Raw genomic sequence first — 19,829 nt, forward strand, 5'->3', positions numbered from 1 at the left:
ATTGTACTCTAATAGTTATTTGACTGGAAAATTACAATGACTGCAATTCATATAGGTAATTTGGGAAAATCTGAGAAAATATTATTTGCATAATAATTTGGAACACAGTGTATATGCAGCACCTGCCCCTAGTGTACCGCAATGCAGTGTATATATATATATATATATATATATATATATAGTACCTGCCCCTAGTGTACCGCAATACAGTGTATATATACAGCACCTGCCCCTAGTGTACCGCAATAGTGTATATATACAGCACCTGCCCCTAGTGTACCGCAATACAGTGTATATATACAGTACCTGCCCCTAGTGTACCGCAATACTAGTGTGTGTGGTGTGTGTGTATATATACAGCGCCTACCGCTAGTATGCCGTAATACCAGTGTATATATACACCACTGTATATACCACCCCTCTGTAGTGTACCTCAATACCACTATATATATAGCACCGAGGGCTTGTGTACCACAATACCCCTATATACACACAGTACTTTATTTACAGCGCGGAGGGGCTACTACTTGAGTACCACAACCACCATTATAATTAATATTGAAACACCAAAAGGGAAAAAACAATGACGTCCCAGATGTGCTCGATGGGAGACAAGTCCGGAGACGCTGCAGGCGGCTCACAGTAAGCAATATGCGGCCTGGTGTTGTCATGTTGATAAATGGCTATTGGGACATGTGGAGAAATGGCCGCACCACTGATTCCACAACCAAATCAATGTAACGCCGAGCTGTTAGTGTACCTGGAATGAAAACTAGAGGGGTCCGGCTACCGTACATTATGCCACCCCACCTCATATGCTCAGATGCCGGACGATAGTGACGTCCCCTCTTGAAGACCTTTTCATGGCGTTGCCCACGTGGTCTCAAGACCAATCTCTGTCTAGCATTGTGTTAAGAGAGAAGCAAGACTCATCGCTGAAGAGGACAGACCTCCATTTCAGCCTCCATTTCCGTCTTGCCATGATGGCCTTTGAGAGCGGTGGTGTGAGGTCAGTAAACAACGTAAGCTGGACGTCTGGCTTGTAGCCTAATGTCACTAAATGCCTTCTGATGGTTTTTGTAGACCCTGACACCTTAGGTTTGGTATGTGACATCTAATTTCCCTTGCAGTACAGAATGGATTACTCTGCGCCATTCTGCTAGTCTGACGATCCGTCCGTGCAGAGTTTCGCCTCTGTGCACCTCTCTCGCTGTCAATCCACTTTGTTGTTGTTCTTCCAATCACTGGGACACACGACGGAGGACAATGCTGACATCTCGTTGCTATCTGTGATAATGACGCGCCCCCAGGGCGGTGGGGTACTCAGTGTTCGGGCCTATGGATGCTGGGGGGGAATATGTCACAGTGGCTGGCCCGGGCCGTGGCCCAGGGCGGTCAACAAAAAGGGGATAGTTTATATGGGATTTGTAGTTTGATCGTGACGCCACCTGTGGTTTCTGGTAATTTGTACCAGCGCTGCTGCAGACCTCTGAGGCAGTTGATAGGCAGCTAGGATGGAACAGCTCCCCACAGGTGGAGCGGGCCTCAGGGCAGTGTAGAGTTTGATGGTGGGTGGTGATGCTGGGACTTGTGGTGCAGGAGAGATGGCGCAGCTGAAATAACTGACGAGTTTTACTCACAGTTCTTGTGCATGTTCCTCAGGTACACTGTACGGGTGTCCGCCTCCGCGTCGCACTGCGTCTACCAGACCAGGGGTTCAGCTCTTCCTCAGATATGTCAGGAGCGCCTGACGGAACCCCGCTTTCTTTATATTCCTAACTAGACCGACTTCCCGCGCTGGGACTTCTCCCTCCTGCCCTGCGCTTCCCACACACAGTCCCGCTCGGGTGCTCTGAAGTCCCTCTGGGCAACCTGGAGTTCCCAGACCTGCTTGACCCTCACGGTGACTAGGATGAGACTGTGGCGACTGCACCATGGAAGTGCAAAAGCCTCCGGTTTTTCCAGCTGAGACCTGGAGTAACACGGCTGGTCCAGGGGCCAGTCCCCTTCTTGTGGCCTGATCCCTCTGACACCGGGCAGATTCGGGGCGTACGGGTGCCGTCCTGCACTCACCGTACCCCCTGAGATCCCTTCTATAGAACGGAGCCTTCCTCCTCTGCTCCCCTCCTGGGCCTCTATCACTAGGCCCCACTTGTGGAGCAGAGCTCCTGAAGAGACTCTGCTCCCCTTACTACTGCTCACTCCTGACTAGCCTGCCACCCTAAGATGGCTTCCCTTTATATACCTCCTACAATGCTGCTCCCCTACTCTACATCCTCCACCCACACCCATTACTGGTTCCCCCTCTCTTTGGTTCCCCCTACTCCAGCCAGGGACAGGGCTCAGCAGGAACACAATGCATCTTGCCCTTCCAGCCGGCCTGGAGCAGTGTAGTGTTGAATGTGAGTGTTGGGGTTCCGAGCAGCACTCCCTCCTTACCTGAGAGAAGGAGACACCACACCTCTGGGTGAGGTGCAGTACCTCTGTGGCGACTGAACCATCAGGGGCGCCACAATAAACCAAGGCCTTTCAGTTCAATGATTCTGTCCCTTTCACTTTGCGAGAAGTGGTGATAACTGGTACATCGACCAACAGCAGGCGTCGCACAATCATCCCACAAGACTGGATACAATTTCTGAGGGTTTACGAGGCTAAAAAACACTTTGCTTTTAATTGGCTTTTATGCCACATATTAGAACTAGGTGCTTCAAAACTTGCAAATTTGCAGATCTTCGCGACACCGGTTACTTTCTTGATTTGCATAACCTGATGGCTCATGCTTCTTCTTGATGTTACAATTTCAATGTTGAGGACTTTATACAGTACATACCATTAATGTATCATCAAATCCTTATATGCACAGCCCCTCCAGCTCATCTAGGCCATCAACGTCAGGTTTGGGTCACACTTTCAGCCCCCCCGATAGCTTATTGAAGGGGCTTGATCAGCGCCATGTCCTCTACTCTGCACAGCGCCATACACTTTGTAGTGACTGTGAGTCATATTGCAGCTTGATCCTATTTGGTCGAATGGGACAGAGCTGCAAAATGTCTTACACTATGCTTTATAACCAATGACAAGGATGCATCACGTTGGAGCGCCACCATCAGTTGAGTAAAAATCTTATATAGCATTAGAGAAATGGGATGGTGCGGGACCACCATTTGTATTGTTGGCCTTTTTTGTTGTTGCTGCTGCTACAACTACAGGAAATCCACTGAATTAAAGGGACTTTGCACAGAATGACTGTTGAAACCAAGGGCAAGCGCTTGGTGCACCATGGCAGGGCCAAACATTTAAGTACACCTTCCCACCTGCTTGTTTTCCATCTATCTCTGCCCTTCTCTGGGTCTATAAAGCCGGAGCTGTCAATCAAAGAAGAGGAGGAGGGTGGAGATAGAGAGAAAACAAGTAGGTGGGAAGGGACACTTAAATGTTTGGCTACGCCGTGATGCACCGAATACCAATACTTAGTTTGAACAGTCATTTTAAGTCTGTAATACTCCAATTTTCCAGTGGGGGCACTGCAGGGAAATGCAACTCCTCCATATTTTCCCACAAACTACATCTGATCGCTGGGGATCAGCTTATTGTCACACGACCTGACAAGTTTTGATTTTCCAAAGCAGAGACCCCCCTTCTTTGGAATTTTTTCCACACCCTCCTCTTGTATTCCCCTTCATCCATGAAGACCAGGAGCCATATTTCATCATGCTTATTTATTTAAAATATGTTATTTTACAAATATTTTCTGTACATTGTGTTTATCTCTGGCCAATTATTTACAAACCGTTCCGGTGGAGAAAGTCCCGTAGGAGGAGCACCACCCCGTCTGTGTATATATATATATATATATATATATATATATATATATATATATATATATTATTCCTGTAATCCTCTGGGCAGATCCCAATGTTATTACACAGCGAAAGATAACTGAAATATTTTGCCCAACCCCAAGCTTTAAAGTAAAAACGTATACAGGTATAAAACCATCCCTGTTTTTTTGTTACTTTGTTGCTTTTCTTTTATATTCTAGATGTTTAAAGTTTTGGTTTCCAAAAATTACATTTTTGTAATTTTGGATTATTTCCCATTCTAGATAATTTGCACCCGCAGTGAGAATACTTGAAAGTACATCCCATATACAGTATGTAGAAACTCCACTTCAATAAATCCGGGTTATTATAATAAGCAACCAAGTGTTTGTGCAGTAAATTATCAATGGTGGTCGTCACATCGGATGACTATGGCCTCGCCGCAGGCAGATTGTATATATGTGCCTACAACTAGTACTTAGTAGTTTTTATTAGTTATGTTTCACATGTAAACTCATGTTCCGGTTTACATACAGATAAAACCTACAGAAAAAAAAGTTTTAAAACAAGTTTGCAAAAGTTTTTCTTTATTTTTGGTCCAGAATCACATTATGGCTGTAGCCAGCGCTGGATTCTCCAGGCTCAAATCTCTGTATATTGCCTGCTATTTTTGTGAAATATATATACCCAGTAATGTCATCTTTACATCAGGCATTAAATAGTGATCTGATATAGGACAGATTCACGCATCCGTATGTCTGATGTACTTGGACCACGATGCACGAATTGCCCGCAGGTCTCCTCACCCAGCTTCATGTAAGCCTATGAGGTTGTTGCGTTTGGGTTGGCCGGTGAATCACATATTGGGGCTCACAAATGTGTGAATGCAGTGATAGAGAAATTAAAGGTCCACTAAGATGGAACAATTTCACAAGATAATGTGCTGCCGATAAATACTGATGGTAACAGAACGATTGTTCTCCCCCGTACAGTATCATGTTGTCGACTGCTTGTTTACACAGGGTGATGTGCTGCCGATAAATACTGATGGGAACAGAACGATTGTTCTCCCCCGTACAGTACCATGTTGTCGACGACAGCTTGTTTACACAGGGTGATGTGCTGTTGATAAGTACTGATGGTAACAGAACGATTGTTCTGCCCCGTACAGTATCATGTTGTCGACAGCTAGTTTACACAGGGTGATGTGCTGCCGATAAATACTGATGGGAACGGTACAATTGTTCTCCCCTGTACATTATTATGTTGTCGACAGCTTGTTTACACAGGGTGATGTGCTGCCGATAAATACTGATGGGAACGGAACGATTGTTCTCCCCCGTACAGTATCATGTTGTTGACAGCTTGTTTACACAGGGTGATGTGCTGTTGATAAGTACTGATGGGAAAGGTACGATTGTTCTATCTCCATACTGTATCATGTTGTCGACAGCACATTTACACAGGGTGATGTGCTCCGATCAATACTGATGGGAACGATTGTTCTCCCCGTACAGTATCATGTTGTCGACAGCTTGTTTACACAGGGTGATGTGCTGCCGATAAATACTGATGGGAACGGAACGATTGTTCTGCCTCGTACAGTATCGTGTTGTCGACAGCACATTTACACAATGTGATGTGCTGCCGATAACAGTGATTTTTATTCTAGCATAAGTGATCCAGTCACCTGACAAACAAGCGTTTTGTTCATCGGGTGATCGCTGGCACCTTTACATTGCCTCATAATCGCATTCTTACGATTCTCGATTCCTCTAAATACACCTATACCATATAACTGTCCCACTGCATTACAGATGCTCAGCTCATGCTGTTGACAGAATACTGAGTGCAGCTCTGGACTATACGGTTTATGTGTATATATAGGGGGTATGTCGTGAATTTTCCATACGGATTTGCGGGCAGTAAATCAGTGTATTACTACACCAGCAAGTCTCATCAACGCTCTGCGAAAACATTTCTTAGTGGAAATTGACACTCGGTGCTGATTTTTAAATCCACATTTTCACTACGCATAGTAATGGTGAAATCCACGGCAAATCTGCAACAGAATCTGCAATGGATTACTTCCGTCACGTGTGATGTGTAATCTGTTACGGGTCCATGACAAATTTTACAAAAAAATTGGGTGCAGATTTTCTTGCGGAAATGTTGTGGATTTCACCCCATTGTAAAGGATGTAAATCCTCAAGATAAAGTGATTTTTTTTTTCCACTTGCGAAATCAATGTGGATTAAATTTAGTACAATATCCTCGGGTTTGCTGGTACTGTACTGCTCTACTATTCTGGACAGAAAATCTCTGCTTCCCCTGTGAATATAAGACTACACCAGATTATAATATAGGATCAGCACAAAGAAAGTAATGTAGATTATCGCTATATATGAACTCTGAAGTGATGTTCAGTGGTGAAGATGGACGGTAAAGCCCTTGCTGTGGTCCATTCCATGGGTGCAGTACTTTATCCATTGTCAGAATAACTATTTTATTTAGAAAAAGTTAGAGAATGCCATGTAATCACGGCGGTAAGTCGTGTAATGTATGCATTTACGTGTCTTCCCTGCTTTGTAGTCATATATAATAAGATATAGTCCATGATGTTACTGGCGTTGGTGGCACCATAACAAGTCAAACTGATCTCCTGGAGCCGGGTCTCATGGTGAAGGTGCTGCAAGAATAACATCTAGGGAAACTACAGGAGGTCATATGCCCCGGCGGTGGTCGGAGGTGCTGCAGTTCTCGCAGTGGAGCTGTAGTAGTAAGGAGAACCTGGGAAGTAAGAGATAATGTTAATCAGGGTCAGTGATGGGACTAGTAAGTATGGGAAGTGAAAGAAATCCACTCTGCACTCTAGGAAACACATGATGCTCATGTACGGGGATGGTGTCTGTGTACGGGGAGGATGCCCGTGTACTGGGATGGTGCCCGTGTACGGGGATGGTGTCTGTGTACGGGGAGGATGCCCGTGTACGGGGAGGATGCCCGTGTACTGGGATGGTGCCCGTGTACGGGAATGGTGTCTGTGTACGGGGAGGATGCCCGTGTACTGGGATGGTGCCCGTGTACGGGGATGGTGTCTGTGTACGGGGAGGATGCCCGTGTACTGGGATGGTGCCCGTGTACGGGGATGGTGTCTGTGTACGGGGAGGATGCCCGTGTACGTGGATGGTGCCCGTGTACTGGGATGGTGCCCGTGTACGGGGATGGTGTCTGTGTACGGGGCTGGTGCTCGTGTACTAGGATGGTGCCTGTGTACGGGGAGGATGCCTGTGTACGGGGAGGATGCCCGTGTACGTGGATGGTGCCCGTGTACTGGGATGGTGCCCGTGTACGGGGATGGTGTCTGTGTACGGGGCTGGTGCTCGTGTACTAGGATGGTGCCTGTGTACGGGGAGGATGCCTGTGTACGGGGAGGATGCCCGTGTACGGGGATGGTGTCTGTGTATGGGGAACGGTGCTCCTGTACGGGGAACGGTGCTCATGTACAGAGATTGTGTTCATGTACGCACCCCATTATAAGTCGATGAAAACTGTCAGGCACCAGGGATATTTAGTGGTGGCCTCTGTTAGAGATAAAGTCAGTGAGGACAGAGCCTGAGAAGAACGGCTATTTATCTGAAAAGCTATATTTTAAAGGAATCTGTCAACAGCAGTTGCTATGTAATCTGACAGCAGCATGATGTAGGGACAGAGACCTTGATTCTAGCGATATATCACTTAGGTGCCTGAGTGCAGTAGTTGTGATATAGTCACAGTTTTCTCTGCTGCAGATCTGGCAGAGCTCAGAATGCTGAGCCATGTATAACCTTGTCCACACCACTGATTGGCTGCTTTTTGTCACTGTACAGTGTACACAGAAAGCTGCCAATCAGTAGTGGGGGTTGGACTAGGAGGCTGGAGACACCTAGTCCTGTAGTGATAATCTCCTGCTGATAAACACTGATTATATTGAAAAAGCAAGACTCAGCCCAGTAAGTGACGTCACTGGAATCAGTCTCTCAGACCCTATATCATTCTGGTTTTAGATCACATAGCAAACACCTGCTGTCAGATTCCTTTTAACTTTAGAGAAAAAAAACAAAGCAACAAAATAATATGAAGCACTAATGGTTCAAGTTACAAAATCACACAAAATACTATCAGGGTAATTGTTTTTCATGTATTTTTGGCTATAATCAATCAGTAGTGGGGTTTGGACTAGGAGGCACGAGACACCTAGTCCTGTAGTGATAATCTCCTGCTGATAAAAGATTGATTGTATTGAAACAGCAAAACACAGCCTAATCAGTGATACATCGCTGGAATCAGGGTCTCTGTCCCTACAACATGCAGTTGTTGGATTACATATTGAAAACTTCTGACAGATTCACTTTAACAGAATCTCTCTCCCTATGTCGGGCCTGCATAAAGTAATGACAGACACCTTATGCCTTATATGTGCCCATGGTGTCGTTTTTTTGTGAAAATGTACCCACTGTGAGCCAGGATTCTTCGATATTCATGAGCTCTGAGATAAGCCCACCCATCCATGCTCTTCATCTGGTGATTGACAGTTTTCTCCTGATTACATGGCCGTCTCCTGCTATCCACTGCTGTGAGCAGCAAGCGATGAAGATGTTGGGAATGATTGTACCTGGCTTAAACCGATGTCCTTTTTGTGAATGAGTGCGGAGAAAATCCTATTATATTTAATGTACTCACTTAGAAGGCTGGAGCCGGGGAACCGCCAACTGTCTCCATATGCTGCATAGGCCCCATGGCTATAAGTATTACCGGAGTAATCGCTTCCTGCTGAGAAAACAAGAACTGTCAGGTCAGATGGAACAAAAGTAGTAACATCTCACCCAGAGCACCGCAGCGCACGTCTTCTTCATAGCCCCCTCCTGCACGCCGGAGACCTCCGCTGCCAGTGCGCTGGAAATTATTATCCCATACAGAAGAAAATGTGACCATACGTCTACAGAGATGGAGCACCTTCTCTCCCCCTCCATCTAGCTCATTTACAGACAGGCTAGTGCTAGGTTAGATGTATCCATACTACCTAAATAAGACTTATAATATATCCGCTATCATTGTCGGACTGGGGTGCCAAGGGCCCACCAGTAACCAACTTCAGGGCCCCACTTTTCAGCTACATGCAAATGTGACATTATCCTCAATCACAAATTTATATAACAATGAACTGGGTAGATTGTTACATGAATAAGATGCTGCCTTTATCTGTACATAGAAGGTGATGGCCCGCCGGAGGATTCTCCTGTTCTCCCATGGGCCAGTCCAAGCCTGTCCGCCATGTACCTTGCTAAACAGCCATCAGCATTTTATAAAATTACTGCATTAAGCAAGACCTCACTAGAGCCACACCCAAATTAATGGAGCTTTTTGATACAGGATGGTTCAGAAATGGGGTGTACAGGACTCGAAAGACAAGGGCGGCTTTCTTCTAGAAGCAGCGCTACACCTGTCCAGTGGTTGTGCCTGGAATTGCAGCTCAGCTCTATTAAAATAATGAACGAGACAAAGGTCTCACTCAGACATCCAATTTTCTCGAACGAGTACTATCCATGTTTTTCGTGGATAGCACTCATACCTGTGACAGTCTATGGTGCCATTCACATAATCGTGATATTTCGAGTACTGAGAGGTCCGTGGAAAATCCTGGAGACATGTCCAATTTTGATCCAAGCGCCAGAGCAAAATCAGCAATGCAAGTTTATGGGTCCATGAAAAAATTGCACCACACTCAGATGACATCTGAGTGTGGTCCGATTTTCACGGATTGTCAGAATTGAGAAAGTGGAGAAACTTTTTTTTTTCTCCACGTATAAGAAAAACTGATAACGTTCAGACCAGACTCTAATCAAAATAATCAGCCCGTTTTTCTCATATGTGAGAAAATCAGACGTCTGAATGAGGCCTTATGTGCAAGACCACAAACAACCTGTGGGCAGGTGTAGCAATGGGTGTTTTTTATTTATTTATTTAAATCACAATGTCTTTTTAATTCTACTTAATGCAAAATTATTATATACTAGACTTGTTACGAGCTTTTTAAATGTGTAATTTTCATATGCGTGCCTGAAGAACGGACTGTGCAAGAACGGACTGTGATGTACGGACCGGCCGTGGGTCTCCTGGCCTAAACTCAATAGCCTAAGGCCACGTCCACCCGTTCAGTATTTTACATCAGTATTTGTAAGCCAAAACCAGGAGTGGGTGATAAATACAGAAGTGGTGATGTGTTTCTATTATACCTTTCCACTCCTGGTTTTGGCTTACAAACACTGATGTAAAATACTGACCAAATACTGAACGTCTGAAAACGGATTGTATACAAATGACAAGCGAGAAAAAAATCATCCCACTTTTCAGGATGATTTTTTATACAGTCCCGTAAACCTACCCTTGGCCTAAGATTTCATGAATGCTGAACTTATCGGACCAGTCACGTAGCGGATGTCATGTATTCGGTCGGTGCAGGAGCTTCTTGCTATTTCCATCTAAATCGGACCAGACTAGTGCACTCTGCAGTTTTTTTTCCAAAAAAATAGTCCATGTGCGCAAGCCAAGGCCGGAGTTGGCCATACACAATCCTATATTTTGACCCATTGCGAAGAATTGCACCTGCTAAAGTGCCGACCAGATAAAAATGGAAAGATCTGACTCCTCTTGTGTTGGTAGTGGCACCGACACAGTAGGGACCCTCTCCGACCATAGGTGTCAGTGAGGGTCACCTCATCTATAGCCATCGACCTAGGTATATCGGGCTTAAATAAGCCCGTCCCTGACTCTCTGTGACAGTCTGCAGGTCAGATGAAAGGAGTAAATGAGTCACCGGTCCGGCATCTTCTCCCGCCATCCGAGGGGGATGTTTTATATTGCCCGTAGCAGATAATTTGTCCTTTTCGTGCATGTATGGGCATGTAGATTACAGGCGGTTGGGAACAAATCCGTCTTTTGCACACACAGTTAAAATATAACTGCTCTTTTTTATTTATCTTGACCAATCTCATTTCACGCTCCAGGAGAGGAAGGAGGGTGTGCACGCGGGTGTGGGGAGCCGGGGAGGGGGTAGAAGTACTTTATATTTTTAACGCTGCATTAAGCGCGTCTCCGTGGTAACACAGTAACACGCTGGCTCAGCAGGTTCCGGAGATGTGAGCCGAGTGGGTGAGGGACCCGCGCTTCTGCATTTCTTTTCCATTTAAATCTACCTGCAAAGGTCACCTGGGGTCAAACCCCTCCAAAAACACATCTTCATTTATAAACTGGGCAGTGTCCTGACAGGTTTACACTTATGTTTTATCCAAATGTCCCCATGGGAACGTATTAACAGTGTTGGGAACTAATACAGTACTAGAATACCAAATGGATAAGATCCGAAATGAATAAAGCCTTTGGATCTACCATAAATCCTACGTTAATGACAATGGATGACGGATTGGGACAAGTGATGCACAAAATGCCGCCATTAACGTTGAGGTTACCACAGATTTGCAACAGATCTGTTCTTTACCCCCATTGGATTTATTAGACAGAAAAATACATAATTTAGGAACTTTTTTGAGGTCCAGGAGGGTCGAGGCATCCTGCTAAACTCCCCTGCTCCAGTCTTAGTAGTAACCACCATGTTTGACTTCTTTTTTTGCCTAATGCCAGTTTCATACATCCATCATTCATGGTCCGAGTACAGACTCTGTGACATTCGGATCGGATGGGGGTCTCCAGACCTGAACTCAACAACCTCATAATTGCCGCATGTGTGAAACTAGCCTGTTGGCTACAGGGGCCTAATTCTATACAAGCAGGGCCTTCCTAAATAGTGTTATTAGGGTGACAGCATTGCCAGGGATTTTTTTGTGTTGATTTTCAGATAGAAAATCCCCAGTAGAATACACTGAAAAATCCCATCCACAGGCGGTGGACATTTTCAAATCCGCAGCATGTCAATTTTTGTTGATGATTTGTTCCAGATTTCCCCATTGTGTTGGATAGGCAATTCAGAATCCGTAACAAATCCTAATTGTTGCAGAGTTTGCATCAGATCATCCACTGCAGAATCTGCAAGAGAAGATTTCAAATGCATTTTCCTTTTTTTTCTTTACAAAACGTTTAGGAAAATCTATAGGTGCAAATTAGCAACAATTCCGTCTCATGGGGGCCGACCCTCATGTGACAGAAGTCCTTGGGCCTCCCTAGGTCTCATTCATACTTCTGTGTTTAAACACCTACGTGAAAAAATGGTACCATTTTTACCATCAGTGTTTTTCATGGACACATAAAGAAAGAAATGACAAAGCTTCTCCTATACATTGTAATGTTAAACACGGACAGCACACGGACTGTACACTCATACCACCCATGCACACTTTTCACGGACCCATAGACTTGTATTGGTCCTTGTCATCGGTGCTGCCGGAAAAATCGGACACGTGAACGGCACCATAGATTATAATGGGTACGTGTGGTATCTGTGAAGAAAATTGATACAACATGTACGTGCAACACGGACATGTGAATGAGGCCCAAGACTAAGTGCCATATTACTATGTAGTAAGTCCCATCCAAAGGGGATGGGACTTTGCAAAATTGCGCCCAAAAGTGGGCATTTTGGGGTGACGCTTAAAAACATAATTTTTTTCCTGTTAACGTTGATAAGAATTTATTATATTTTACTCTTTAAACCTAGACCGATCCCTCATCAATAACTATATTGAGCAGCGGGAGACTACATACCAGCAACCATTCCAGCAATTGCAGATGAGGCATAGTTTCCTTGCCCGCTGGGTATGTGTGGAGGGTAACCCGGCAATGTGGATCCCACAACATCGCGCCCTGGTAAAGAATGGACAGAAATTAGTATGACATACTTCCCCAATCTCTATGTCATTATGTTAAATAGAGATCGGTAGGCCCAGTGTCAGACTGAAGAACGTTGGGCCCACCAGAGGACTTGATTCTGAGGGCCCACCTTTCATGTATACAAAACCAATGCATTATCATTAAAGTGGTTTTTCAGGCCCTAGACTAATTTTTATCAGGCACTGTATCAAGTGGCATAGCCATAAAATACACAATGTTAGGATTCGGCTCTGCTTGCTGATTCGATCGGTTATCACATGATTGTTCAGATACTGTTGAAATCCAGATGGTGGAGCCAGGTTCTCCCCCACTCAAGAGCCCCATAGCAGCTGCAAGGTTTGCACTATAAACTCTCGTGAAGGAGAAGCAAGGGCCCACCGGAGGATTCTCCGGTTCTCTGGTGGGCCAGTCCAACCCTGGCTAGGCCTCATGTGTGAAATCCATCTTGGTTCCCATAGCAACTACCTGGAGTCCCCCATTCTAGTGCAGTTTAGAAATTAAATGCTGGACCTTGTTGCTATGGGCAACAAGAATGTGTGTCAGTGCAGGGGATTTGAAGCTTTGAATAAGAGAAAAAAAAAAGCTCTAACCACCCAAAAAATCTATTGTAATGATAACCAACACGGAGTTATGATCCTGAGAATGAGATGACAAGAGAAAGTAGAGCTTCACTTGTGGTTCAGTATAAACTCAAGGGATAGGGTTTACATGTTACCCTCTCCAGTAAATAAATCTCAGAGCTTATAATGAGCATACTACCTTCTATTATACCATGTGCCTTATTTATCAAAACTGAATTTGTTGCTAATAGCAACAACATAGTATATAAAATGGCTGCTGCCTTGTTACACTGATTCGAATTCTGTCCTAGAATGTTATTAACACAAAAGCGTGTAAGCATCTGCATTAAAAGCACCAGGGGTACTGAGGTAAGAAGAGGCTGCTCACACTGCTGTCCTCCTGTCTATCTGATCTAACACTGGAGATACCAGGGGTGCTGAGGTAAGAAGAGGCTGCTCACACTGCTGTCCACCCTGTCTATCTGATCTAACACTGGAGATACCAGGGGTGCTGAGGTAAGAAGAGGCTGCTCACACTGCTGTCCTCCTGTCTATCTGATCTAACACTGGAGATACCAGGGGTGCTGAGGTAAGAGGCTGCTCACACTGCTGTCCTCCTGTCTATCTGATCTAACACTGGAGATACCAGGGGTGCTGAGGTAAGAAGAGGCTGCTCACACTTCTGTCCTCCTGTCTATCTGATCTAACACTGGAGATACCAGGGCTGCTGAGGTAAGAAGAGGCTGCTCACACTGCTGACCACCCTATTTATCTCATCTAATACTGGAGATACCAGGGGTGCTGAGGTAAGAAGAGGCTTCTCACACTGCTGTTCACCCTGTCTATTTACTCTAATACTGGAGACACGGGGGGTATTGTGGTAAGAAGAGGCTGCTCACACTACTGTTCACCCTGTCTATCTGATCTAATACTGGAGACACCATGGGTACTGAGGTAAGAAGAGGCTGCTCACACTAATGTCCACCCTGTCTATCTGATTTAATACTGGAGACACCAGGGGTATTGAGGTAAGAAGAGGCTGCTCACATTGATGTCCACCCTGTCTAATCTAATACTGGAGATACCAGCAGTGCTGAGGTTAGAAGAGGCTGCTCATTCTGCTGTCCACTGTCTTTCTGATCTAATACTGGAGATACCAGGAGTGCTGAGGTTAGAAGAGGCTGCTCACACTGCTGTCCACCCTGTCTATATGATCCAATACTGGAAATACCAGGGTTTCTGAGGCAAGCGGATGATGCTAATAGTGCTCTCCACCCTGTCTGTCTGATCTAATACTGGAGATATCAGGGGTGCTGAGTTAAGAGGAGGCTGCTCACACTGTTGTCCATTCTATATGATCTAATAATGGAGATATGATAGGTGCTGAGGTACTAAGAGGCTGCTCACACTGCTGTTTAGCCTCTCTTTTTTATCTAATACTGGAGACACCAGGAGTGCTGAGGTAAGAAGAAGCTGCTTACACTGCTGTCCACCCTGCCTGTCTGATCTCTTTCTGGATATTCTAGGGGTGCTGAGTTAAGAAGAAGCTGCTCACACTCCTGTCCACCATTTTCTTGTCCATACTGTCAGACCTAATACTGGAGATATTAGGGGTGCTGAGGTAAGAAAACACTGTCACTGTTGTACTGCTGTCCACCCTGTCTTTCTGGTTGCTGAGGTGTTGCAGTGACCTGGAGATAACTTGACAGTACATGAAATAGGTTATCTCCAGGTCACAGCAGTTGAGCTTCCTACTGCACATGCTCACAGCACCTGTCCTATCATTCTAGGACAGGTTTCTATCATTGTAACAAGACGGCGGCTATTTACAACAGTGATTATCTCTTTATTCAAAACTATTGCGATTTACTAATAAAAGGTATTTAGGAATTTATTCATAACGACATCTTCTTTTAAAAACATTTTGATCTATTCCCAGAGAACCCCTTTAAGATTTTGAATATGTTGAATTCCCATGATGCATTAGAGCATGGTTTCATTCTCTGAGTATAAAAAAAATTATAATATTCTCTTTCTCTGTCCCCAAGCAGAGGTCTTCAAACTTGTTCGGGAGTGAAACGAAAATTATGTTACAAGGTTACATAACTATTCATCAATAAGCTTCATTTAAATAAAACCAGACGACATTATTCCCCGGGTCTGACACCCATGATCGTACCTGTAACCGTCTGACTGGTGAACTGTCCGTACACAGAAGCCGCATGGGAAAATGCACTGAACGTCGGAGCAGCAGCTGCTGATCCGAGTGGCTGCAGGTCCAGGAAAGTGGGACTATACAGCGATGGTGGGGTGGAGCTGGCGCTAGAGCTATCTGAAATCTCTTGTTTAATGGCGAAAGATGAGAGTTCTACAATGGAGCAATGAAATGGAAGTGTTAAAATGAAGAAAACGTGATACACGATGGAATAAAGTGAGGTGGCGGATTGTCACATGTCGATGACGTGTTTGAAATTTACATGATGGCAAAGTTTGTGCAACTGGTCTACGGAAACAGAATATTGCACTATGCAGATGGTATATAATGGCATCTATGGGATTAACGAGTGGCAGCCTGGGGGGGTACGATTTGCCCTAATTATAAGTGAATCACAGGGTGTCCTGGAGCCTGAGGCAATCCGTTATAAGGCCTCAATCATCTATGAGGCCTTGTCTCCCAGTACATACCTGCACGCAACCTCCGATCCTCACAAGATCTCCTTCTCTACTCCCCTCTTATCTCCTCTTCCCACAATCGCATGCAAGATTTCACCCGTGCTTCCCCCCTACTCTGGAACTCTCTGTCCCAACACATCAGACTCTTGCCTACCGTGGAAACCTTCAAAAGAAACCTGAAGACCTACCTCTTCCGACAAGCGTACAACCTGCAGTAACCACCGCTCCACCATACCGCTGCACGACCAGCTCTACCCTCACCTACTGTATCCTCACCCATCCCTTGTAGACTGTGAGCCCTCGCGGGCAGGGTCGGCGACTTTTATTGTTTAAGATTATTGTACTTGTTTTTATTATGTATAGCCCTTTCCACATTTAAAGCGCCATGGAATAAATGGCACTATAATAATAAATAATAATAATTTGTATCACACAGGAACACACATTTGTGACACTATCAGAATTTCCATTCGAACCCCCTAAAAATGGGATTCGTGTCCCTGTTGGAGCCCTTTACTATAATGAGGCAGACTGAATCACTTTGTACTCTTTCAGGGAGTGTCCTTTTTTTCAGGCAGAGATATAAGCATAGTTTTGTTTCTGAATTCTGTTCATCAGAGCTTCAGATGGAACAACCCGGGACGGAGTCACAAACGTGTTGCCCGAATGTGGGGTGAACAGGACTTAACTCTGCAGAGCCCCCACAGGCAGAAAAGAAGAATTACATAGCTCCCATTGAAATGAATGATCAGAATAAGAGCTGGATCCTCCAGCATGAGAACAAAACTTTAAAAAGACTTTGGATGTGGCTAATAATGTGGGCCCTAAACTGGGTATCCCCTCCATAAAATCCCTTCAAGTTTAGAAATTTTAGTAAACTTTTGCATAGATTATATGAATTTTACAGCTTACCTGACAAAGCAGAGTACCCCTGATGTGCAGAGAGATTTCTACCTAGAGCAGCATTGGAAGCGGTTAGCGCGGATTTCCCATCGTCCATTGCATTATTTAGCAGCGGTAGTGGATACAGAGCCTGAAACCAAAGACGGACAATTAGTGACTTTTTTTATAAAATCGGAATCCTACCCATAAAGGCTTACAATTAGCGATGAGTGAATCTCCTAAATTTAGTTTCGGTTAGAATCTCTCAATTTAGCCGTCAGATCCTAGTAAAATCGGTCCGAATTGAAAGTGCCCAGAAAATACATTTATTATGTTCTGAGGTTTCTTCAGATATCAAAGCATTATAAATGCAGGGAAGGAGTTAAAAAGTAATAAACATAACACACTGCCCTGTCTTAGGCAGTCATTACCTCTCCCTATGCCGCCCTTATCTCTCCCTATGTCATCCTTACCTGTCCCTATGTAGCCCTTACCTCTCCCTACGTCATCCAAACCTGTCCCTATGCCGCCCTTACCTCTCCCTACGTCATCCTTACCTGTCCCTATGCCGCCTTTACCTCGCCCTACATCATCCTTATCTGTCCCTATACCGACTTTGCTTCTCCCTACGCCATCCTTACCTGTCCCTATGCCGCCCTTACCTCTCCCTTCGTCATCCTTACCTGTCCCTATGCCGCCTTTACCTCGCCCTACATCATCCTTATCTGTCCCTATACCGACTTTGCTTCTCCCTACGCCATCCTTACCTGTCCCTACGCTGCCCTTACCTCTCAATACATGATCCTTACCTGTCCCTATGCCGCCTTTACCTTGCCCTACATCATCCTTATCTGTCCCTATACCGCCTTTGCCTCTCCCTACGTCATCCTTACCTGTCCCTATGCCACCCTTACCTCTCCCTACGTCATCCTTACCTGTCCCTATACCGCCTTTGCCTCTCCCTACGTCATCCTTACCTGTCCCTACGCCACCACAACTCCACAGGCCTAGGACTGATTAATATATAATGCTTATTGCTTTTTAACAACTTCTCAGCCCTCAAAAGGAGACAAAATAATGGCAGCCAACAGGATTCTTGCAAATCATATCCCAAAATTTTCAGATTCGCCAGAATCCAAAATTTTTCAATTTTAAATAAAAAAAGGAAAAGGTATAGAAACCTGAAGTCTTAGACATGTAAATTACTATGCGGATTGGTGACAGTATGGACCTAAAATAATGAGAGTGGTAGTATCATGATATTGATCTAAGAAATGACTATGACTGTCTGTAGATTGCCTGATACATATGAGTATGTAAAATACTGTGCAAAAGTTATAGACAGGTGTGGAAAAAATGTGGCAAAGTAAGAATGCTTTCAAAAATAGAAGTGTTAAATGTTAATAGTTTATTTTTGTCAATTAAAGGGAACAGGCCAGGCTGAACAAATGCCAGGGATACTATTCTCTGAAACACTAGCATAGTCCAGCTCCACCCTCGGCCAGCACTTCCCAGTGCCACTGCAGGTGATTGACAGGTCTTTCCTTTGTATGCCCTTGAATGTACATAGCAAGAGACCTGTCAATCACATGCAGGGGGCACGGGGAAGAGCGAGCTGTGAGCGGTGCCGGACTAGTCTTAACTCTGGCTATAGTTCCTGGACAGATCTTCAAAGTATATTTTCTCTATAGCTAGCTACAATCATGAAGCCAGGTTGCGATTCATACTGCCAATATTTAGTGTGACCGCACTTTGCCTTCAAAACAGCATTAAATCATGAATTCTTCTAGGTGCTTCCAAACATCTTGGAGAACTAACCACAGATCTTCTGTGGATGTCGCATGTGCAAATCCTTCTGTCTCTTTATGTAATCCCAGACCTTATGTCTTGTTGCTGCGCTTAGTCTTGCCATGCAGTATGACCTGTGACATGAAACTGTCTTCCACAACCTCACCTTTTTTAGCAGAGCTTGACTGTTCCTCACCCAGTTTTAAGCCTCCTACACTGCTGTGTCTGTTTCAATTAATGACTGTGTTTTGACCTACATATGAAAATGATGATCATTATCACCTGTTTGGTAAAATTGGTTACTCCTACACCTGACTATAATCCTACAAAATCCTTGACTTTGTGCAAGAGAACCTAGAAGAATTGATGCTGTTTTGATGGTAGGACGGTCACAGCAAATATTGATTTTATTTAGACTCCTTTTTTATGCATTCACTTTGGTATTTTGTTAATTAATTAATAAGCATTCTTAGTTTGCAGCATTTTTTCCACACCGGCCTGAAATTATTAAATAGTATTGTATGTATCAATGCTCTATACATTTAACCAGAGTGCTGCTATGTACAGAGGCATGTAAAAGGTTGGGCGCCCCTGGTCATAATTACTATTACTGTGAAAAGTTAAGCAAGTTGAAGATGAAATTATCTCTAAAAGGCCTCAAGTTAAAGATGACACATTTCCTTTGTATTTTAGGCCAACAAATATATATATTTTCATCTTTTACATTTTAAAAATTACAAAAAGGAAAATGGGTGGATGCAAAAGTTTGTGCACCCTGCATGGTTAGTACCTAGTAGCACCCCCTTTTGCAAGTATCACAGCTTGTAAATGCTTTTTGTAGCTAGACAAGTCGTTCAATTTTTGGTTGAGGGATTTTCATCCATTCTTCCTTGGAAAATTCTTCCAGTTCTGTGAGATTCCCGAGGCATCTTGCATGCTCTGCTATTTTGAGGTCTAGCTACAGATTTTCAATGATGTTCAGATCAGGTGACTATGAGGGCCATTGTAAAACCTTCAGCTTGCACCTTTTGTGGTACTCTATTGTGGATTTTGATGAGTGTTTAGGATCATTCTCCATTTGTAGAAGCCATCCTCTTTTCAACTTCAGCTTTTTTACAGATGGTGTTATGTTTGCATCAAGAATTTGTTGAAATTTCATTGAATCCATTCTTCCCTCTACCCGTGAAAAGTTCCCCATACGATTGGCAGCAACACAACCCCA

The 19,829-nt window shown here is 44.4% G+C and overlaps 1 protein-coding gene across 1 annotated transcript in view; it reads right to left on the reverse strand.

Moving 5' to 3' along the window:
- Nucleotides 1–3,775: 3,775 nt before the first annotated feature.
- PAX8 (paired box 8) overlaps nucleotides 3,776–19,829 on the reverse strand; it is a 34,917-nt gene continuing 18,863 nt past the window's right edge. The window contains exons 6-10 of the mRNA XM_073653819.1: nucleotides 16,850–16,970; nucleotides 15,444–15,632; nucleotides 12,579–12,677; nucleotides 8,544–8,633; nucleotides 3,776–6,611 (exon numbers count right to left, since the gene is read on the reverse strand). Of these exons, the coding sequence (XP_073509920.1) occupies nucleotides 6,535–6,611; nucleotides 8,544–8,633; nucleotides 12,579–12,677; nucleotides 15,444–15,632; nucleotides 16,850–16,970 (576 nt within the window). The 3' untranslated portion in view covers nucleotides 3,776–6,534. The remainder of the gene's footprint in view (nucleotides 6,612–8,543; nucleotides 8,634–12,578; nucleotides 12,678–15,443; nucleotides 15,633–16,849; nucleotides 16,971–19,829) is intronic.

This window comes from Phyllobates terribilis, unplaced genomic scaffold (genome assembly GCF_046119375.1).
Source record: "Phyllobates terribilis strain yellow unplaced genomic scaffold, ASM4611937v1 Scaffold_11__3_contigs__length_659146591, whole genome shotgun sequence".
Classification (NCBI taxonomy): domain Eukaryota; kingdom Metazoa; phylum Chordata; class Amphibia; order Anura; family Dendrobatidae; genus Phyllobates; species Phyllobates terribilis.